This window comes from Thamnophis elegans, chromosome 10 (genome assembly GCF_009769535.1).
Source record: "Thamnophis elegans isolate rThaEle1 chromosome 10, rThaEle1.pri, whole genome shotgun sequence".
Classification (NCBI taxonomy): domain Eukaryota; kingdom Metazoa; phylum Chordata; class Lepidosauria; order Squamata; family Colubridae; genus Thamnophis; species Thamnophis elegans.
Genome location: NC_045550.1, coordinates 29,323,142 through 29,347,875, shown reverse-complemented (window position 1 = coordinate 29,347,875; position 24,734 = coordinate 29,323,142). Strand labels below are relative to the sequence as shown.

Here is a 24,734-nt window from a genome sequence, read left to right as displayed (position 1 = left end):
AAATACATATTTTATGCTGTTGAAAATTCTGGGCATTTTCCAGGCTTGTCCTGTTGCAATTTAACACACACACACACAAAATGAAATATAAAGTTGAAAAAAATCAGGAAGCAACATTTAACAAGTTCCAAGGGAAGTAAAAAGATCAATACACAAGACATAAATATCACTTGAACTTAGCTTCAAACACAGTTCTCCTCAAGGCATTTCATGATGCTATAGATTTTAGCAATATTGTACTACATTGATCTCATTTTATGAATTGCTCTGTAAGTGTTTTATGGAATAGAAGGAGCTGAAATTTTGGTTAATACAGAAGCAGGGGGGGGGAGAAATCTTGTCGGCTAGCCAATAAAAGGATTTAGAATTCTCTACCTTTCTTTAAAATGAAAAGAGAAGGAGGGCGGGAGGGAGAGAAATGTGAGACTGGTGGGGATACGGAGAGCAGAGCAGGTCTATTTAATCTGTTATATTTGTAGCAGATTGTTGCCTCAAAAGACCTAGTAATTATGAGAGGAACCTTTGAGTGCTAGTGGACAATCACTTAAATATGAGCCAGCAGTGTGCTCAGATGCCAAAAAAGCCAGCACAGTCCTATACTGCATCAACAGAGGGATAGAATCAAGATCATGTGATATGTTAGTACCACTCAACCTATTCTCCAAAGCACTTGAAGGCAGGACAAGAAGCAATGGGTGGAAACTACGGTAATCAAGGAGAGAAGCAACCTAGAACCAAGGAGAAATTTCCTGACAGTTAGACCAATTAATCAGTGGAACAACTTGCCTCCAGAAGTTGTGGATGCTCTCACACAGGAGGTTTTTAAGAGTTTGGACAACCATCTGTCTGAAATGGATAGGGTTTTCTGCTTATTCTGTTAAGACTAGTTTCTTGCCTACCTTATTTTAATTCTCATTTTACTATCCTTGCAGGCACTTAGGCCAGCTAACAAAAAAATTAAAAACAGAATGTAATTTAAAAAAATACTAAAATTAATTAGCCATTAAAAATCTGGCAGAAAAGTTACATTTTCAAAGATTTGCCACTTGTAAAGAAACAGTTTTTGAAGTAAGTGAGTGCAGAATAGAAACATTTAGTGCAAGCCTATAGTATAGTTACTGTTTGTTTGTTTGTTGTATACCACCTTTATTATTTTTACAAATAACTCAAAATAATGAACATATTCAACACACTTTCCTCCTCTTTCAAAGGCATTAGCTTGAGATAATTATGTATAGAATGACAGTACAGACAGGTTCAAATTTTGAAAATATATTCTAGTAAAATGCACACCCAAAGACACTACACACTAATTAACTGTTGTTTTTTTTACAACAGAAGTGGGAAAGAAATCAGCAGCAAATTATATTGTGACAAGGGACAGAAATATTATTTTGTAAGAAAAATTACACTTTCCTCCTAAAAATTCTGCTTCTTTCTAATCTACCAATCTCTGATGCCAAGATAACAAAAGTACATCAATTATTACATTTGCATGTGTGCATATGTACATATGACAAAGGACAGGGTAATGTACTTTAAATCAGTCAATTTCCACCTTTGAATCATAGTTACAAAATGGTTTGAAAAATGATCTGTTTCAGTTCAATGGGATCTAATCCCATTCATATAAATATGTGGCAGTAAGCAAAGGTTACTTTTGAATATCTGGCTTTTTGTAAGCAAAGCTCATTGTGTTCAGTGAGATCTTGTATTGTTCTACTCAGAGTTATAGTATGTTGATTTAAAAAAATAAGAACAGTGAAATTAGTTCATAATATTTCTAAGCCATAGGTATCAAAGGTGATTAGAATCAGAATCTAGGATGTAAATTAAGCTTTCATTTTAAAAGCTGGCAACAATATTTCACTTGGAATCTCTAAGGAAAGAGTATCCAAAGTCAAGGTGGAAAGCCCAGCAGTATATGGAATTTAAGGTCTTGTATGCCTTAATTCAGGAATACTTTCATCATGGGGCATCTCTACCAAGTATTTGGGGAAACTGTGTTTGTTGACTGGACATATATCATCCTTTTTAATTTAGAAAAAAATCCTCTGGTTTTACTTACTATAAAGATTTGTACACATCTAGACTTTTGAAAAATAGGCTCTTCTAAGTTTAGGAAAGTGAAAAATTATTTTTGTGATGAAACACTACACATCAATTTAGTTCCTTAATAAATCTTTACCTGTAGAATCTGAATTATTTGTTCAATCTCGTCACTGAAATGAATAGAAATAAGATCTGCTGTTTTAAAAGGACTCACTGATGTCAGCTCCTAAGCAAAAGGAAAAAAAAGGATTTACAGATCCATGAATTTCAGGATTAAATACATGAAATTTTAATTCAGTTTGTGATATTTCAGAATTTACTCTGAATTCTATTCCAAATGTTTCTTTCTTTTTATATTAGTAAGGTAAGATGATAAAGGACAGAGATAAGCATCTCTGTGATTATGTTTCTTTTTTTTTCACTGAAGAAGATATCTTTAGATGTTGCCTGAAAATACCAAATTCTCTATTCTGAATTTTCCATAAGAGTCTCATTGGCTTCTATGTACATTCAAGCAACTTCTTCTAGCTTTATATTAAATAAGTATTCAGAAGGAAATTGTTTTCAGAAGCCATAAATGTTACCACAATTAACTAGTTTTCATATGCATTTTGTATTAAATTCCAATGAAAGACTATAGTGCAATTAAGATTAAAGCAGTGGATGCATAATTGGTTAGTATTGCTATTTTATACATATTTTCATAAAAAAATTCTATTGGAAACATTGTGATTTAGATATACATGATGGATATTTACATTGGAAAGCCATTGTCAAGGGTGAACATTTTAATACTTTACTAATTTGCAGAACCAGTTTTTAAATATGTATCTGCAATCTGCATATATAGTTTCTATCCAATTTATGTGCTAACAACTTAAATAATAATTCATGCTTCCATATTTACTACCTAAAATAAGAATGATTACATGCATAATAATTAGGCAAACCAAGAAATCTCGTGGCTGTTTTCATATTTCCAAAAGCATCCTAGAGGCTAAAAAGGAATCAGTATTTTTCTTCCACATTCATACATCCTATTTACTGCTAATGCTTTCCTCCAGCTGTAGTCAGCTGAACTATTTATTAGTTTTTTCCCCCTATTATAACTCCCAGGTTGGAAAAGTTATACTACAGCTTTTAGAACAACTGTATCACACCTTATTATGTTTATGTTTATACATACTAACTTTAGGGGGGTGGGGGATTGGTCATTGTGCAGCATAATCCTTCAGGGGTATCAATACGCCAAATCTGGAGTCATATGTATGTAGCAGGGCTGCAATTGTGTCCCAGACTTGTGAGACTTTCAGTTTGAACAACCACTTTGAAGTCATCATCCTACCTTATCCAGCGTGATCTCTTTAATGTATGAAAAGCTTTCTTCTTTAGAAAACATACCACTAGGGAAATGGAAAACTATGCATCTTATAAGCCTTGAGGTCTGTAGCTGGAGATAGTCCTTGAGCTATGACAGCAACTGGGACAGGAATTTGTATCATTAAGCATTGCAGTCATAAAGCACAACATCACATGACCGCGTCGCTTATCAATACCAATTTCTGCAGCCCATCAATACAAATTTATGCTGCCATTGCTAAGCAAAGAACGGGGGTCGTTCAGTGAACTCCTCACAACTTTTCATCAGAGATTGAGAGAGATTGAGATTTGTTTTATTTATATGCCGCCCTATTCCCTACAGGGACTCAGGGCAGCGAACAACTCAAACGGGAAAGGGAACACACAAATACAAGACAAGCAGTTAAGATAGCCAACAACCACACCTGTCGAGAGGGGAAGGGAGCTCATCAACCCCAGGCCTGTCGACATAGCCAGGTTCTAACGGCTTTTCGGAAGGCCTGGAGAGAGGTGAGGATGCGAATCTCTGCGGGGAGTTCGTTCCAAAGGGCCGGAGCTGCAACAGAGAAGGCCCTCCCCCGGGTTGTAGCCAGATGGCATTGGCTAGTAGATGGAACCTGGAGGAGGCCGACCCTGTGCTATCTAATGGGTCTTTGGGAGGTAATTGGCAGTAGGCGGTCTCTCAAGTACCCAGGTCCAATACCATGAAGGGCTTTATAAGTAATAACTAGCACCTTGAAGCGTATCCGGAGACCGATTGGAAGCCAGTGCAGCTCGCGGAGGATAGGTGTAACGTGGGTGTATCGAGGTACACCCACAATCGCTCGCGCGGCTGCATTCTGGACAAGTTGAAGTCTCCGAATGCTCTTCAAGGGCTGCCCCATGTAGAGCGCATTGCAGTAGTCCAGTCTTGAGGTCACGAGGGCGTGAGTGACTGTTGCGAGTGCCTCCCGGTCCAGGTAGGGACACAACTGGTGCACCAGGCGAACCTGGGCAAATGCCCCCCTGGTCACAGCCGACAAATGATGTTCTAAAGTCAGCTGTGGGTCCAGGAGAACTCCCAAGTTGCGAGCCCTGTCTGAGGGGCGTAAAATTTCACCCCCCAGCCTGAGCGATGGAATACTAACCAAATTTTTGGGAGGGAAACACAACAGCCACTCGGTCTTGTCTGGATTGAGTACAAGCTTGTTAACCCCCATCCAGACCCTGACAGCCTGCAGGCACTGACACATCACGTCGACCACTTCACTGAGTTGGCACGGGGCGGACAGATACAACTGAGTATCGTCCGCGTATTGCTTCCACCAGACAAAATCAACAGGGAAGCCAGCAGAAGGTTGCTAGTCCCAAAGGCTTGCAAGCAGGCCAAGCAGTGCTGCTGGATGGGAGAGGGAGCAAAGAGTGTGTGGGTGATCAAGAAAGCACAGAGCAAGCATGGTGAGGCTTGAGTAGCTGCTGCTGGATGGGAGAGGGGGTCTGAGTGGTGGCATGTCATGAGTATGGCAGGAGTTGGGTAGCTGCTGCTGGGTGGAAGAGGCCGTCTGAAGGTTTGGGAATGGCAGGGGAGGTACAGCACAAGTGCAGCAAGGCTTGGGGAGAATATCTGAGGGTGAGTGAGTGACGGGATAATGTGGTGTGAGCAAGGTGGAACTTGGGTAGCAACTGCTAGGTGGAAGAGGGTATGTGAATGGTAGAGGAGATGGAGCACTTAGCATACTTTGGGGTGGCTGCCCCTGGATGAGTGAAGATGTGTGAGGGTATTCGGGTGGTGAGGGAGAGTACAGCAAGGCATGTGGAGTGGCTAGCGCAGCAAGGCAGGGTATCTAAGGTGTGGCAGGAGAGGCATGGTGCAAGTGCAAAGAAGCTGGTGGGGGTGACTTGCAACTTTCCCTGCTGGTTTTCCTATTGACTTTGCTTATTAGAAGCTGGCAGTGAAGGTCACACATTCTGATCAAGTGACCTTGAGATGCTGCAACTGTCATGTGAGCTGGTTGCCAAGCACCCAGATAATAACCATGGGATTGCAAGGATGCTGGAATAGTCGGAGCTTTGAAGACCAGTTGTAACCACCACTCATTCAGTGTCTTCATAGCAACACTAAATTTGGATATTCAGAGATATTCAGAGAATAAAAAACAACAGAGAAAGAGGAACCATGGCTTTTTATAGTGAATCATGAAATTCCATTAAGAAAAATCTTGTTCATCTGTGGATATTTGATTACAAATGCTTTCAAATTGTATAGTGACTGATCCGAAGAACCAAAGTGTCTAATTAACTTTATGTCAGTCAATGCATGAAGCTTTCTATCCTCAAAAGTAATTATTCTTAATCAGATAAATTGAATTTAGAGACAAAATTAATTTAAATATTAGAAATATGGTCTTATTCTGTTTTCACTTATATTAATTTATTAGAATATATCAGCTATACAGTATTACTGCATATAGAATTTAAGATATATATATGTATGTATGTATGTATATGTATATGTATATGTATAATTACATTATTTAAGACATACCTCAATATGTTTCATAGTTTTCTGCCACACAGATTGCTTTTCTTCTGTACTATACCCAGGAATGGAAAGAATATTGTGGATATACGAGAAAACTTCTTCCTTTAAGAAATATATGGGAAAGGTTACAAAAAAGAAAAATACATTACAGAAACATTCTTTCAAATTAAATGACTGATTCTCATATATTACATGCTGAAACATAGCACTGAAAATGTATCATTAATAAAGCAACAAGGCACTGAAAATATATCATTTATGTACCATTTTAACATTCACCACTATTTCATTTTAGCATATTTCTATTAAAAATCTATTTTAAAAGGCAAGTTTCTCCATCCCCCCCAAAATACAGAAAAGCTGCTGAAAAATTAAATAGATTTCATCTGAATTTTCTTCTGTAACTTGTACCATGTCATGTTTACCTTTCTCAAGGGATCATGCAAGTAGCAATCAATTATCCTATCATAGCGATGTTCCCGTTCATACATAAACTCACAGATTTGGTAACTGAAATAAAAGAATTATAGCTAAGTGGTTTTTAGACATAAGCATCCTTTAAAAAGAGCAGTTTTATAAAACATGTCCTGTTTTTCCTATCTTAATATTTGATGTTATTAACATACTGTTATTAAACATAAGAGAACCAATTTGGTGTAGTGGTTAAGGTACTAGGCTATAAACTGGAGACCTGAATTCTAGTCCCACCTTAGGCACAGGCAGCTGGTTCCACCACAAAACCATGGTAGACTAAAGCGCGCTCGACGAAAGTGCGTACGTGACGTCATCACAGCGCGACGAAAACAGCACGCTGTGAGCGGTAAACTTAAAATTAACGCGTAAATCTAAACCTAACCCCCCCAAACCTAACCCTAAACCTAACCCTAAACCTAACCCTAAGCCTAACCCTTAACCTAACCCTAAACCTAACCCTTAACCTAACGCTAACCCTTAACCTAACCCTAAACCTAACCCTAACGCTTAACGTAACCCTAAACCTAACTCTAACCCTTAACCTAACCCTAACCCTAACCCTAACCCTAACTCTTACCTTTATGTGAATCGGCTTGCTTTAAAAGCGCTTTTTAAAGCGCCCCTTTTTCTCCGTGGTTGTATTTGTCGCGCTGCTGATGACGTCACGTACGTGCTTTAATCGGGCGCGCTTTAGTGGACCGCGGTTTTGTCGTGCCATGCAGGCAGCTAGGTAACCTTGGGGCAGTTACTCTCTCTCAGCTCTAGCAAGTAAGCCACTTCAGAAAAACCTTGCCACGGAAACTTATCCAAGCAGCCCCCAGAAGTTCAACACTGACATGAAGGCACAAGTGATATTAGACAAACTAATAAATAGATAACCTTGAGCTGTGTCAGCAATATTTAATGTCATGTTTGATAAATGGATCACTTGTCATTTTTTTTTTAAATCAAAAAATTATCTCATGAAAAAACAAAGCCTTCTAAATCAGTGATATTTAACATGCCGGTGAAAGAGGAGGAAGGGAGTCACATGTATTTCCTTTACTTAATCTAAGCTGCTTCATATATGGAGGTTGCTGTTCCTATCTTCACTTCTTTTTTTTAGACGTTAACTACAGTATCTATTCTACCTGCCTCTCTTTTTTTGCAGGAAATATCAGTTAATTGTCTTTGTGACCTGAGGGAGCTTAATTACTTAACACTAGCGAAAATTAAAGAAGGTTCAACTAACACTAGAATTTTATTACATGAATTTCATTCAGTATTTACATTCTTTCTTTTTTAATTTAAAATTAACAACACTCAAGCCAGACATATTTAAAGTAACACTAGTACCAAAACTATAAAAATCAATGAAAAAGAAGAGAAGCTTGATCCAAAGAGAACAACAAATGTTTTATATTAGCAACTCAAATCCCTGCTAAAAGCATGAGACCATACAATTTTTTTGCATTGTTTGTTCAACCCAAATAGGAATTAATAGGACTTAAATGAAGCTCACATCACACTGGAGGTACTGCTGGATTAAAAATAGTTTCAAAGGGTCCAGAAATTGCCACTCATCGCCCATGCCTCTCTACAGAAGGCATTTAACAACTGGAATTTCTATTTCTAAACAGTGGAGATAGATCAAGTATTTGCTTGTTTTTTTTTAACAGTAAATTTTGGAATTTTTACTTTAATCTGGCAATATTCTGTACTTGATAAAATGCACACGCTTTCTTAAAAGGTCTCTAATGCTATCTGATAATGTAATCAGTATCTCCAGAACTGCCAATTTCTAGTGGATTCTTTCTGAGTCTCATTAACATCTAAAAGACAATGTCCCTGTGGGAGCTGGCTTTCACTGTTGCAGTTTCCTGTCTCTGATATAGCAGCTTCCCAGAGATCATACTATCCTTGGATTTTGTTTCTGTAAAGCCATTAAAACTCAGCAGTTTCAGTATGTGAAGGATGAAATGGATCATTCTTTCAGGGGAGAGAATGTTTGATTAAGTATTCTAACTGGTGATAAAAATTTGATGTCTGTGTGTGTGTCTTTTTATGGTTGTTGTATAATTTTTAACCTAATTACTGAATTATACAAACTGCTCAGTCAGCTATGAGCAGAAGTAAGCCTTGTAAAATAATACAGGACAAATAGATTTATAAACAATCATTCTTCCCCTTTTGTTTTCCTGACTTGAATTGCCTGAAACTCCAAAGCAGAGATTTTGTAAAAATTTGCTTACAGCAATAAAGGCATTGCTTCAGTGAGATTAGAGTTTTTAATGGGCAAGAGTTACAAATGCTCTTTAATTTCACTGATAATGGAAATGTATGGTCAGATTACTGATGGATTACTGTAGGGAATAAGGAGCTGGCCTAGAAACTAGGAAACAGTTCTAGTCTCTCCTTAGGCATGAAAGTCAAGTGGGTTGTCTTGGGCTAGTTTTTCTCTCAATCAACTTACCTCACAGGGTTGTTGTTGTGGGGAAAATAGGAAGAGGAAGGGTAATGAGGTATATTGGCCTCCTTGAGTTATTTAAAAAGATATGGCAGGATAAAAATCAAATATATAAAATGTACCATGTAAAAATATTAAAACTGATTATAAATAGAATTGCTAAATAGATATAGGTAAAATAACTCATTAATTTATACAATGATGTACTACAGAAAGGATACAGTAGTACTACAGAAAGACCAATTTCTTTGTCAATATTTTGTGAATATATTGTGAATATATGTCATTTTCCAGTTTATATTAAGCTATTTACTATTGTAAAAAAGCACCTGGGTAGGGAGTTAATCAGACAAACTTGTTCAGATATTTTAATCTCTTACAGCATAAATGTTGCTATGATTTCCCAGCAGCCTGGTAATAGAATTAGACAGTTATAAAAACAAATCTTAAAGCTAACAGACCGAGACTGCATCAACATCTGGAGAAGTAGGATGTAGGTCAAGTTGTAATCACCAGAAATTTAATCTCATGGCCAAAATTTTATACAATATAGTGTGCTAAGTACTGAAGTGCATCTGCAGTGACAAGGCAATGAGGATGAACACAGATTTCACAGCTGAAAGCAGTTGCCAAGCAACCACCTCATGTATTTTTTTTCTTCTGGTTCTATTTATCTTCTGCAGATAAAGGATTTCAGCCTCAATTTGGATCAAGTCAAAGAAGCAAAAGATTCCATCCCAACAATAAGAAAATGAAATTATAAGAAGGATATGATATATGGTAACATCCTCACGGATAATCCTCACAGATATATCTTTTAGAAAGCCAGAGATGCATGACTTTTTTGGTTAAAATGCTGGCACAAAAATCAGATAGATCGCAAATCATATGTATTCAACTGTTGATTAATATAATAACATAATTGCAAGCATCCATAAAAAGTGGCTTCAGATATAGTTAAAAAGGCAGACAGTGATTTACTAACCAGGTCTAAAACATGCTCTCTTAGCCAATTTGACTGTTACAGAATACCGTCAAGTGACATGATGGTATCAGGAGATAAATGGGATTAATATTTTCAGCTTTTTAAGGTGTATAAAAACTGGGAAAAGGAGTGGAAGACAAAACATCCAATTTCTACCTTTAACTCCCCAAAACTGTGAACATGCCTTCAAGAAGCCTCTAATTTCTATTCTTAATTCTCAGGGGAGAAAAAATCCTGTCATTTTACTGCCAATGTTGACAATCCTAGTCAATGCCATATTTGTTTTTTACTGTAAAATCTAATCAACCTATCTAAGTTTATTAACATTAATATTTTGGAATTCATGGTAGATATAAAGCTTTTTCCTTAATTTTTAAATGTTTCAATTATCTAATTTATCAAAGCATTAATAGTATCCAGTCAACATAAATATCATTGTACTCAATAATACAATGTGTCATTTGGGTTTTAAAATCAAACTATTTATATTTTACAATAATACAATGTAATTTTTCTTTTTAAAAAATCCTGGATTTATCAGAGTGGTTGTAAAGGAGTAAAACAAATTAGAAAAGATGCACAGAAACTTACAATTCAGCTTTTTCTGCCATTTGAATGAGTCTGTTTTCTTCAAACTGCACTATACCTCCAGCTTGAAGCAATTCTAAAAGAACCTATTAGCACAATGTAATTATAAATATTATGTTTAAATCCTTCAGAGACCCCACAACGTTTATCCTCTACAATAAAAGATTATGTCTACATATGAAACAAACATCAGACATCAAGGAGTAAATTACGTTCTTCCAACCTTTGCTTGTTCATTGCAATATACATATTTACATAAGTAGAGACCTTCTTTCTGACATGAAGTTTAATTTTGGAATTTCTCAGTTACTGCCTGAGGACAACATATAATTTCCTTTTCTTAGGTATGTATCTTGATCAAGGATGAAATCAAGAGGAAACTATAATTTTGGAATAGTTGATTAAACATGATCATGTTCCCAAGCACGATGAGAATATTTACCTGCTTCATATAATATGAAGCAAGATAATTTTCCTCTCAACCACATTCTGTCACAATTTCATTTTCATGCTTTAGCCCACTAGTCTCTTACAATTGCATGTCTCCTGTTTTTCTTCCTGAACTTCAATTGAATAATGAAGTATAGAAAAAGAGTAATTTGAGTCCAAATTCACTACTTTTCTGATATAATCCAACACTGTTATCTCCACTAGAAGGGATTTGGAAAAACTGAAGTGAAAAATGACATTATATACATAGAAATATACACCTCTTGATAAATGTATCCTACTTCTTCAATCACTCTCTAAGTATTAACTATGACAGTGGCAATCAAACTATATAAATGTATTTGGTGTGAACTGTTACAATTTATGTGATTCTGAAAACTATTAATATGCCTTGATTAATATATAAGTTCTTAGCAGTTTTCTAGAAGCTGATTGTTTCTCAGTGTGGAGTTCTAGTTTTAGCATTTATGCTCTAAAGTATGGTCATTTTTAGTAATGATCTTTCTTCCTTAACCATGAATCATTTTCACAGCATGAATATTATCCTAACGATTCATACCTGCTGTCTTTCCGAATGTCGTGAGTCATCATCAGGACTGCAGAGAAATTCAAGGACCTGAGCAAAAAAGAAAATGTTATTGTTATACGTATTTCTGCTCCATTTCTCAAGCACAGTATCATATTTTACAAATTTATCTATTGTAGCATTTCCCACTAAAGAAAAGAACATACAAATCATTACAACATTTGGGAACAGGATCCCAGCTTCTAAAATACATTAATGCTGTGAAATGAAAATGCAACATCAAAAACCCAATACAACAGGTGTTTATTCTTTTTAAGCATCTCCTAGTTTCCCACATATCCTTTCTAAAATCATTGCATTCAAATCTTCATAATTTATTTCAAACTTTCTGAAACATTAGATAGAATAATTACAAATTAGATGGCATCACAATCGTTTTATAATTCAAGATAGACTTTGCCCATTTTAGAATAAAAATTCCACCCCATTATGTTTCTTATATTACCTGGTCAAATAGCATCCTATTCACAAACAATGTGTTGTTTGGCTTAGCAAGCTGTTGAGCAAGGAAAGTAAAAAGGCATCCAACTTGTGATGGGGTAAAATCAGAGTTCTCCACCATAACCTAGAAGGGAGAAAAATAGATACATTTATTAATCATAACAATTTAGGTTAGCACATATCTTCTCTTGAGATGGAATAAAATAAAACATAAAAACACTACACTTAATAAAGTGGTACAAAAATAATTTAAAGTTTTCAGAACTTAATTATTGTAAACATGTCTTCCAAGACACACCAAGTCAAAAATTTTAAAGGGAAATTTTAATTCACGTAAGGTTTCTAAGACAATGTTCCCCAAGCTTATCGCTGTAGGCAGATATAGCTGCATCACTAAAAGGAAGCAGCGTTTTTCTATCTTCTAGGTCACAGTGACATTGTTCTGAACTTATCAGTGGGATAACACTGGGCATTGCTTGAATGATCTATGAAACAATTCAACCACCATAAATAACTGAAGAGTCGGTAGGCAGGCGATGGAAATGAATAATAGTGGAGGAAATCTCATCTTTTCTCACTAAGGAGCAAGTATTTTATCTTGTGAAACACAACATTTCCTCAATTCTTACCACAAATCAAAATTTATACCTCATGTTTCTGATATCTATTCCTTTATTATGCAGAATATATTTTGAATTTATTTATATTTTACAAACATGATTGTTACTTATATAAGTATATAACTACATACTTATTGTATAAGTAATAATGTTGATAAAATGTCAAATATAAAAATATATTCTGCACAATAAAAGAATAAAGGAATTATAATGATAAACATAGGATGTTGTAGAATTTAGTAGCATATTTCATGAAAGCCACAAAACATCTTTTATGTTTTGTATATTTTAATTTACAATTGATGACAGATTGGCAATATAGACATAATTATGTGAAATAGTCATACAGTTATCATCCATAATCTTAAGGATACAGATATTATGGTCAACTTGCATTCTAAACGGTAACCAGCATGTTATGGCAAAAACTTGTATGTATACTTGTATATATTGATATTAAATAGCTATACCTTGGAAAGAGTAGAAATAATATGAACATGAGTTTGGGGGTAACATAAACATAAAGGGGACAAAGAAGACAAGATACATGGCCTGACCTCCTTCCCCAACACAAGATCCAGAGAGCTTCAAAAGCTAAGTGTGTGATAGGTGATGCTATGTAGGGAGTAGATCCTAGACATTTAGGGTCCCAGAGGATGGAATGACAGGAAAGACAAGCAGCATCCCTGCGGGTGGTTGTAAGGGCAAATGACTGCAGGGGAGCTGAAGCAGCTGTAACTTTAAAAACCGGGTCGTAGGTAGCTTTGGGAGGAGTCTATCATAACTTCCAGGTGGCGTTAACTGACTGGTCATACATCAAGGACTACCTATAGAGGTGTAAAATATTTTGACCCAAATTATGCAAAGTTGCATCAGATCTTATATAGCCTTATATCATTGTACTTGATGTCAGATCCTTAAAAGGGTCTCACTTTTTCCTGGATTGTGCAAATTCTGAAAAATTATATTTGTTAAAGTTATATCCCACCTATCATTCAGGAACACAAGGTGACATATATAGCTCTGCATCTCCCAATCTTTCCATGGCTTACCTATAATTGATATCATGATATGAATTTGAAATCAAGGAGAAAAAGGCATGGCTCTTTTAAGGAGAAGCTGGTTGTAATAGTAAGGATCAGCAAGATCTGAGGCACCTGATCTAAATGTTTTGCATTTATAAGAATAAGATATTAGTTTGTTCATATTTCATCAATCAAAGAAATAATTTAATGAAAAGACATAATGAGGTAACAATGAATAGTAGTTCAAAGTAAAGATTTTACACATATTTTACTATATTTATCACTAAAACAAAGGAAATTACCTTGAGTAATATGTCCACAATTCTCTGTTGGTACTCCACAGCTTGCTTGTCATTCTTAAAATCTTCAAATGTCTTTATCAGAAAATAATATTGGAAGAAAAAAGCAAAACTTCACATGCAATATTTTTTATATATTCCAGCATTCAAAACAAAAATTTGGCTTGAGAAGTTACAATATACTGTTCATATGTTTTGTGAAGAAGCTACAATTATGTCTGAATCAAGGACCATGAATGGATGGTCTCCAATTAAGAAAGAAATCATAAGCCAAGGTGAAGTTATCTCAGAGACTATTCAATGTTGGAAACTATTAACAAGAACAATGGTTAACTCTAGTTTTCTCATTTCTCCATTCCATTCAAAGGGTTGCATACAATGTTATACTAGCCATGGTATGTTGGTCAAAAGTATTGCAAAACTGTTCATGAAGAACAGTGGAATCGCTTGTATAGGTGAACCTACTCCCAAGGTAGATATCAAAAACAATATTTATGTATTTACTGAGGTTGGAAAAGACAGCAAATTGTGTGTGTGTGTGTGTGTGTGTGTGTGTGTGTGTTAATTAAGAAATAATGTAACTATTGTTATCTTCCCCCTTCCTTGGGGGATAAGCAAGGGAGTATAGGACCCATCCCACTGTGCCTCATGTAATGCTACTCATCATAACTCTGCTTCGGACTTCCTTATCTTGTCCCAATTAAGAATCCATATATACTTTGCAAACAGTAATGTTGTCTGTTGGCCTATAAGTTCCTTCCAGGAAGGGGAATCATGGTAAAGGACAATACTGACCAGAGGGGAGAGGAAATGAAACAGAAAATGTGCATTCATGAATGAATTTAGAATGTTAACTTGAAAGAACTAAAAAAAAAATGCCATCCTTCTGTTCCATCCCTTCAAGCGCTTAGAGACTCTAATAACTAAGCCTTAATCATATATCTCAAATTCTTCTTGAATATCAAAATGAGTAATTAAATGAATATGACTGTTTCTTTTCTGTTCTTTTATATAGTGATAGGATAGCCTAAGGACACCACTGCTTTCTATCATGTGTTAAAATCAATCTCTCTAACCTCCAAGTATGAAAAGATGGAAGTCCCAGAATTTTGGTGATGCTGTTTTAATGTGTCCTCCTTCAATACATTTGGAAAATATCAAGATTAAAGAAGGTATATTATTAGGAACCATGGTGGCACAGTGGTTAGAATGCAGTATTTGCAAGCTAATTCTGCTGACTGCCAGGAGTTCGTTTGCTTCAATTCTCACTGGCTCAAGGTTGACTCAATTTTCCATCCTTCTGAGGTTGGGAAAATGAGGACCCAGACTGTTGGGGGCAATACGCCGACTCTGTAAACTACTTAGAGAGGGCTGTAAAGCACTGTGAAGCAGTATAGAAGTCTAAGTATTATTGCTATAATGTTTTTTTATTCAAGCAAGGAATAAAGTAATTCATAACATGGTAAAATGGTCACCAATATAATAGAACCCATATAACAATGTTAGTCTGTGAAGAGACGTATTTAACACATTACTATTTCTACTAAAATATAAATGAACCATATGCATTCAATATTGGTAAACTGATAAGTTGAATAAATGTAATGTTTTTATAATGGTTTTCAATACTATAAAAAACTAATGTGACTATAATTCAGGTGCAAGCTGAAAAGCTTTTCATTAAAATTCACATCTGATGGCTTATGCTGGTATTACTCTATTATTAATGTCCATTGGTTATTTTTAAGCTTATAACTTTTAATACCACAATTAATTTATTTTGAGAATTGTACGCTCCCTGGAGATGCTTTCTATGATAGGTGACATAGAAACATTTAAAATTAAATAAATTTTAATAAATGAATGAATAAACCACTGATTCCTAAAGGAAAAAATAATTATAATTAGTTTTTCCCAACTCAGTGTTCCACAGACATGTTGTGTTTCTATTCCTAGAATTCCCAGCCATGTGCAACTAGGCGGATAAAAATATACTATATACCCCTTCCTTGACAGCCTTTGCAACCCACAGGAAAGATTACTTCATAAGTCAGGATATCTTGCTAAATGAGGCAGGCAATGTACTGGTGGGAAAGGAGAATCTCCAGAATTATCAGTGCATCTTACATAGGTATCCTTGTTACATTTAGGACAGATTGCTTCTACTCTTCTTAAATCACACCTATTCCATTCTACTCAGCAAAATTCTAGTTAGGTTGTATAGCATTTTTGGAAGACAGGATGGTTGTGAGAAAGAATGAGGACAATAATGAAGAACTTCTGCAAGTCAACTATTTACTGTATTTTTTGGAGTATAAGATGCACCGGAGTATAAGATGCACCAAGATTTTGAAGAGGTAAATTAAAAAAAAGTTTTTGTACTCTGCAGGCCTCCAAAACCTTCTGCACGCCTCATTTTTTTTTTTGTGAAAAATGGGGCATGCAGACAGTTTGAGAGGCCTGCAAAGTGCTCCTAGGGGCTGCAGGGGGTCATTTTTTCCCTCCCAGCCCCCAGGAGCAGTTTGCAGGTCTCCCAAACCCTCTGCATGTCCATTTTTGTGAAGGGGACAAGGTTTCAGGTAGCCAAAAATGCTGTACTCAGTGTATAAGGCACAGCCAGATTTTCACCCTCTTTTTTTGGGGGGAAAAGGTGTGTCTTATACTCCGAAAAATATGGTAATCTAGATCCAACACATATGTTTAAGACAAAGAGTGGTTGTGTTACCACAAGCAACCATCCATTCTTATTTATATTTCCCCAAAAGTACTACAAATCACTAATTTCTCATTATTTTCAGAAGGAACAATAGAAAATAGGTGCACAAGGCATTAAAGTCTCCACTTTCCACAAACTTTGTATGAACCCACTCTAAAAATTAACCATGTACCATTTGGACAACACCATGATACTATGCCCACCATGATCCTCAGACTTAAAAAGTAACAATTGCTCTTTAACTGCCAAAACATTAAACACCATTGTTTAAGATCACACAAGAGATAATGAGACTTTCTATCTTTGTAATTAGTAATTAGTCTTACCAACGCAAGTACGTTAAGGAACTCTCGTGTATCAAAGTGTAACAGTGTACGAACGTAGGGATACACTTCTTCATCTGTAGGAGCCTCAGCTGAATGTAGACGGATGAGGAATTCAAAGACCTGCAATGTGAATGAGTATAAATTTTGCTCAATCTAAATGCTGGAATTAACACTTTGAAGTATATCAATTCCAGGAATTTTTTTCAGGAATTTTCCAACATTAGTGATTTAAAACAAAAGAATAGTCAAGTTGTTTTATGGTTACTTGCATTAGTATTCACAATCACTAGTACTTAGCTGCTTCACATTTGTATTTGACAGATTATTACTACTGACTTCCTAAACAATGAATTCTGATAAAATGCATAATTGCATTTTTGTTTCAGTTTATTTCTCCAGACTAACTACATGAATTAGTTCATTGGGATAAACAAGAAATTAAGATAAATCATTGCTAGCAGGATTTAAAACAGAAAGAATAAGAAGAATTTACTGAAATACAGGTCAAACACTACAAAAAGAAAATGTCAAGCCTGTAAGAAAATTTCAACATCATACTTATATTAATTTACCTTTGATGCTCCACTTGTATTTGATCAAACTTTCACAGCTTGAGACTCCTGCTGTGATAGATCTCCAAAAAGAATATTCCAAGACTCTACTTGATCTACAGTTACTCTACGTGATCAAACCCCCAAGAATTAGGAATTTTCTTCCATTTGAAACTGATGAAAAAAATCAGTGGAGTATGTCCCTCTAAACTTTATGGCGCAAGACCTTGGGTAACCAAGGGCCCATCAACACTCCCCTGATACTAACTTACAAATGCTCTGAAATGTATGCTGAAGTTTTTGAGTGAAATTGACAGCATTGTGTTTAAGATGATACATCACTTCAAAGAGCCTCAAAACAAAGACCGTTTTAGAGAAATGCTATAGTTTTAGAAGAATGGATTGAGAATACCCATTTGCCTCATCTCCTAGGTTATCTGGGCTATGCTAAGAACAGAAACCCAACATGGATCATGTTTATGACTATTGACAACACAGACTGAAATATCACAGCAGTATGACTTTATGTCAAAGGTTTTTTTTTTTTACAGTAGAGTGTTCCAACTGATTAAATACAAGGTTACATATTAGTTTGTACAATAAGGTATAAGGTAAGGGTGTCTTATATGCAATGCACATAAAAATTGGCAAGGCTTCCATCACACTATTGCAGTCACCATTTTGACTTTTTTGACCATATCACATGGACATTCCAAGATATAAAATTCTGACGAGTTATTCACTCACTCACTCACTCATTAAACATTCAATTGTGATACACAAATTCATCTATTTCCTGTGGTTAATATGCCATTTAAATATAACTTGCAATTTTTCATTTCATATTCATAACCCACCTTAGACTTGGATACATTCTTTGATACATACTCTCTCCTCTATCATACCCAATATTAACTACTACTCATTCAGATTCATATATTTATATCTGCATAACTCATTATCAAGATTGGATGGACATACAAAATTATGTGTACAATCATGTCCGACCAACACATCTCTAACATTATGAAAATAATTACATGTGTAATCCATAAATATATTTAAACAATTCAATGCTGAAACATTTCCTAATTATGCAATTCATTTTTTCATGTACTTTAGTTGTACCATACACTACTCTAGCACATTCATTAAACCAAACTTCAATTTTATATTCACATAAAACATTTCAAAATTCAAGCTTAGTATGTTTACTGCAGATATATTCTTAATAAAGCATTTCCTACATTCATATGCTCTAATAAGTATAAAGAGGTTTTTAGTGTTATGCTCAATTTCATTTCAAAATTAAAATAATTTTATGCTTGTAGTAAAAATATTATAAATTGTACTTAATACTGATAAATATTTTAATACTCTTATCAAAATGATAGACTGTCAATAATTTTAACTAACACTGTACATTATATCAAAACAATACATTTTAAAATTTACAACAATATAAAAAAGGGAGAAAAGATAATAAAATATATAAATAGAATGTTCAGATGAAACATAAATTTTAAAAAATGTGCTATATCCCTGCTCACAATTTATGCAGTACTGCTTCACCAGCATTACAGTTTCCGAGCATCTTGCTCATATATGAATACAATTCTAAACATGAAACCGCAGATTAGGAGTTAACCTAAGAAGGTTGTTAATTCTATAATTGGGGCCCAAATGAATACCGCTTATTGTTAAAGGAGATCTACCACAAAATTACACCGCTAAGAAAATGTTCATTTCTTATCAAAGGTAGCAACTTGCATAACTTTTTCTTTTCTTAAAGTACATTTTTTCCTGATAATTTTTATAGAAGTATTTAAAAATACTCACTTGGTTTTTAATCAATGGTACCAGGTCTTCAGGAATATTGCCCAATGGATAAGCCCGGCCTGCCAAACAGCAGCTGTAAGGAAATACAGATAATAAGAACTACAACTTTATGTTAAACAAACAGTTGGTTTTACTACTTCTCTGGCTATTTATATTTGAAAAATTCTTGTTCAGAGTTCCAGGCACTCTGATTCTCATGGTGTTCCCCACCTCCATTCAATGCTATATTCTTAGTTCACTAAATATGGGCCACCCTAACTTAATTTACTCTGAGAGAACTTTGCCCACAAAGGTTTGGTTAAATTATTTCTACAGATTCTCAGTATCTTCAGGACTGCCAATACTGTTTATAGCCATAGTATATTATAGGCATGCAATAGCTAACCCCGCCCACCTGCCCCGGCCCTCCCAGGAGTTTCCATGCGGCCTGTTCATCATACCAGGTAAGTGCAGAGGCTCTGGGAGGGCAAAAAACAGGCCTCCCGAGCAGAGAACCGGTTGCTAACATTTTTCAATCCCAACCCTGTATGGTTCTTTGAGGGCCAGTTGTAAGTCACTTTTTTCATTGCCACTGTAACTTTAAATGGTCCCTAAACACATTGTTTTAAGTCAAGAGTGGTTAAGGCGCCAGAATAGAAAACAAGAGAGTGTGATATCATGTTCTGCCTTTGCCATGAAAGCCAGCTGGGTGACCTTATTGTTTCTCAGCCCAACTCACCTCAAAGAATTATTGTTTGGAGAAAATAGGATGAGGAAGATGCGTTGGATATGTTCACAGCAGTGGTGGGTTTCAAAAATTTTTAGAACCTCTTCTGTAGGTATGGCCTGCTTTGTGGGAGTGGCTTGCTGGCATGTGACCAGGTGGGAGTGGCTTGCCAGCCATGTGACCAGGTTGGTGTGGCCAACTTGTAAAATGTGGTGAAACTAACTTAACAATGCTCTTGCTTAGCAACCAAAATGTTGGCTCAGAAACGCTGGCATTTGAAGCACGCAAGTCTTAAAGCTATCAAGTTACAAGACCCTTGCACCCCTAACCCTTTAGAAAAAAACCTCCCAGGGGTGTTCAAACTTGACAGCTTTAAGACTTGTGGACTTCAACTCCCAGAATTCCTCCTCTTGCTCTTCATCTTGATGATGTGCGGACGGGTGGGGGGAGGGAGCTAGAACCAGTTCTAAACGGCACTGTAGATTTGTGGAACCTCTTCTATAAAAGAGGTTAGAACTAGCAGAAACCCAACCCTGGTTCACTGCCTTCAGTTGTTTGTGAAAATAATAAAGGCAGGATATAAATAAATGAATAAATAAATAAAATAAATTTTATAATCTTTACTTTTGTAAACTAGCATCAGAAGTATATTCACACAAAAAAAAGCGAACAGAAAAATAAGAGTCCTTTTTTGAAATAGTTCTTGTTCGTGTTCACTTTCTACCCACCTACCTACTTATTTTAATATGTAAAATACATTTCAATGAGCAATCTAAATATTACTGGAATTACTTTTTTCCCCATTAGAACACGACATGCATCCAAACACAAAATCCTTCAGTACAATAAATATTTTGCCTTTAAACTGCTACCAGATTCATTTAAAATTTTGTCATCTTAGCACAGGAAGTAGAAGGGAAAGTAGTATTGTGCAAGAAAATCAGCTACTTCACAGATTACCTCTTCCACATATTTTACGAATAAAATCAAAGAAACCTTTTACAGTTTCAGTGAACAAACTGTAGTTCACTCAAAAGTGTTCAGGTACAGAGGCAGTTGGCTCATAGCAACAATATTTATCAGCTTTGTGTGATAATGTATTCTAATTTTAGCTATTTTCTTTAACTTTGAACCCATACAGAATCCCTTGTTTTCTCTAATCCTATTATTAGACTAATAGATGCAGAGACTGATTCAGTCTCTGACTCATTGATTCAGCAGCTTTTACTGATTCATTCACTATTTACTAATGAATCAAATCAATACTTTTAAAGGCTAATAGCAATTGTTTGTATATAAGCAAATTAGTAGCGCCCTCTAGTGTCCTACCTAGATTCACTGAGATTTAACCTTTCAACCAAGATATGCTCTATATATGGTAAAAATATCATTACCAGGACTGTACTCTGCATGTCATCAGAAACATACCAATATATTTTGTTAATGTAACTTTTTGTTTGCCCAATTCAGCCAGCAAAGGTACAGAAATAAGCAGCAAAAGGAGGACAGATACTTGGACTGGAAGTCAATCTCAGACCCAATCTACAGTTCTATAGTATATTAAGAAACAAGCCAGTGAAAGATGGAGCTCCCACCCGTAGTACATCTGTCACAATATCCAATCTTATAAAGCAATATATTACTTAATTAAGGCTTACAGGACAATATTCTTGCTCCCCCTAGCTTTCTGTCATGCATATCAGAACATATAGGTCAGTAGTGGACTTCAAACAATTTTACTACCGGTTCTGTGGATGTGGCTTGGTGGCTGTGGCAGGGAAAGGATATTGTAAAAACTCCATTCCCGCCCCACTCCAGGGGAAGGTTATTGCAAAATCCCCATTTCCTCCTGATCAGCTGGGACTCGGGAGGCAGAGAATAGATGAGGGCAGGGCGAGTCAGAGTATTTACTGATTCTCCAAACTACTCAAAATTTCCTCTACCAGTTCTTCAGAATTGGTTAAAAATCTGAATGACACCTTTGATATAAGATATGATTTTAGTGATAAGACCTACAACGAAAGGTCTCTTCACTCAAAAAATAGAATATGCTGAACCGTCTAAGCTGGAATAACTGTAGGAAAAAGAGACTTTTCTCCCAGAATCTTTGCAGACCCCCTTTCTGATCTCCACTCAGACATGAGTATCAATTATGAGGTATAATTGAAAATCATATGTTGTATCATTGAAATCAAATTGAGTTTTGTTTTCCTGTTCATTTTCTGATTAAGTTTTCCTGTAGTCAATGTGTCAGTTTTATTATACACTATTGGTTTTTTTCAGTGTTTTTTAAAAAAAATGTAAATCCATTACTATTTAAATTAATTATATGCCCCTGCTCCATTAGATTCTGGATCTCTTACAGATATAAAAACAACAGCAACCTTTAAACCATAAAATACCATGGGCAGCCCAGTCTAAAACAATCACAACAATAACTCTGTTAGGAGTACACACACGTACAACCCCAGTTAAACTATTGAAATATTGCATCAGCATAAATTGCACAGCAGGATTTTTCTATTTCATGTGGCTATGTAGTATATTTAATTTATGTTGTTGAAAAAAGCATACCTTATGTAGACAAGCAGTTTGTTGCCCATAATGACTTGCTCATCTAAAAAACAGCAAAAAATACATACATAATCTTGAAAACTGAACACATTTACTAAATGGTCTAATGTATGCAGATTTAATAAAACCATATACCAAAATCAAGATCCTATTACCTCTTTACGTTGATAAATTGAGAGATGTCTGTGCCAAATTCAATGTATGCAGATATTTAAATATTCCCAAAGGTTCATGCCAAATACAACTTTCTAAACCTGACTGATAAAGTAAAAAAAATAAATTCTACTCTTACATGTAGTATTATACCTATCACTGTATAAAAAGAAACATTACCTTCAGTCTTGAGAGTACAATCCTATTCATTGTTTTAAAGACAAGTACTATACAAAACAGTCTAATATATTGGTCCATCTACCTCAGCATCTTTTCCAATTAATAACAGTGACCCTCATGAAGGATTAGCAACTTAATTAACTTTTGTATGTCTAAGATTAGGCACTCATACAAGACTATATATAAATAATTTTTTTCAGATAAATGTTATTGTCGGGACTACCCAGTGAAGTAGTTCTCACAAACAACAAGCCAATTATCAATAAATGAAAACTGTCAGGCTAAGAATATATTGAGTAAAAAGCAGTAATGAGTAGTACTATTCATAAGCGTTATTAGAGGAAAAATGAACCCACAATATAAGAAGAAAACCTTTCATAAAAAGTACTGATAAAGCATAGTATACCTGAGAGAGATTTTCCAGCACTAAGTGGATGAGCAATGGCTTTGAACAATTTCTAAAAAAAATAAAAAGGAGAAAAAATTAGCATATCAATGGTTCCTTTGTGATTTTGGTTTTTCATTCTTGAAAATTATTACATCCTAAACATTTTCACACACTGTCACGTAGAAATATTAGTGGACCTGTCAGTAACATAGAAAATTTTGCAAAAGAAAAAGCATACAAAGTAACTTAAATGGAATCCTGTACCAAGGATTCTGTAAGGCTGAAAAGAGGTGTTCAAACATCATAATTTTATTTAAATGATTAAAAACATTTTACACAAGATTCATTTTTCCTGCACAGAAAAATGTTTTTTAACAATGCAAGAAAAGAAGGAAGAGTAGAAGGAAGAGTTTAGTCTAGCAAGATTAATGTCAGATTAAACTCAAGAACAAAATGGAACAATTCAGTCAGCGTTGCTTTACATATAGCAGACAGAATCTTGCCAGATTGAACAAGGATAAACCCTGAGAGATTCTAGGAAGTGGCTATCCTTGCTCTCTTCCTCTATTTACTCTAGGCTGTGCTGCCTCTTGTCACCATCACCTTTCTGGAATGTACTCTCTCTTTCTGGGAAACTGACGTTCTTGTAGTTCATCACCCCATCTCCTCCTCAAAGGACATAATCTCTTATAACCATTTTGCTGTTTTGAGCTCTCAACACTTGCTTAAAGTCAAAGGCACAACAGTTATTCCCATGATCCCAGAAAGTGACTTTCATATTTTTTAAAGAAAGTTTTGAAACTGCTCATTTATACAAACTGAATCTGCAGTTAATTGGAGATTTTAATTTTGAAGATTTATATATTTAGTAAATTGGTTTATTTGATTGTATTTGATTCTCTTTCTGTCTCTCAAGATTTATAAACTATTGTAGCTAATTGCATTAGGAAGAAAAGAAATTATTAAAATAATAATCCTAATTCAAAGCCATCAATTAGCATTCAAGATACATCTTCCTACCTCCAGTGGAGTAATGTAGTCATTCATTCCACTGTTATAGACATATATCATGGCATCATACAGGTGGTTTTCCCAACACATAAGGACAACCTAGAAGCAAAACAAAGTTTAAGATTTTTAAATCTTCTAAAAACCACATGCAGATTAATCTCAGAACATACTTCACTTCAAGGTATGAAATTTGTTAGCAATATTTATATAGATACAAGAGATAAAAGGCCTTCCTTTTCCCCTCATTAGAAAATTCATATCTTGTGAATGATCCATTCTCAAGACATCAAAAACATCAGCTTCTTTTAGGAGGCCTTCAACCTATGACTTCAAAGTCTGTATTTTCTCTGAATCCTTTTCTTTAGGGGTTGGATAATGTGCCTTCATCAGATCTCTATATATGGAACTAGTTATCTATAGAAACATTTAAGTATTTGGTCCAAT

The 24,734-nt window shown here is 35.2% G+C and overlaps 1 protein-coding gene across 1 annotated transcript in view; it reads right to left on the bottom strand.

Annotated features, from left to right (window-relative positions):
- Positions 1-24,734, bottom strand: part of VPS8 (VPS8 subunit of CORVET complex) — a 98,202-nt gene that overhangs the window by 41,954 nt on the left and 31,514 nt on the right. The window contains 12 exon segments of the mRNA XM_032225506.1: positions 2,189-2,278; positions 5,936-6,034; positions 6,358-6,442; positions 10,429-10,511; positions 11,435-11,491; positions 11,907-12,026; positions 13,850-13,921; positions 16,889-17,008; positions 19,279-19,351; positions 22,559-22,601; positions 23,298-23,349; positions 24,300-24,389. Coding sequence (XP_032081397.1) covers positions 2,189-2,278; positions 5,936-6,034; positions 6,358-6,442; positions 10,429-10,511; positions 11,435-11,491; positions 11,907-12,026; positions 13,850-13,921; positions 16,889-17,008; positions 19,279-19,351; positions 22,559-22,601; positions 23,298-23,349; positions 24,300-24,389 — 984 coding nt within the window.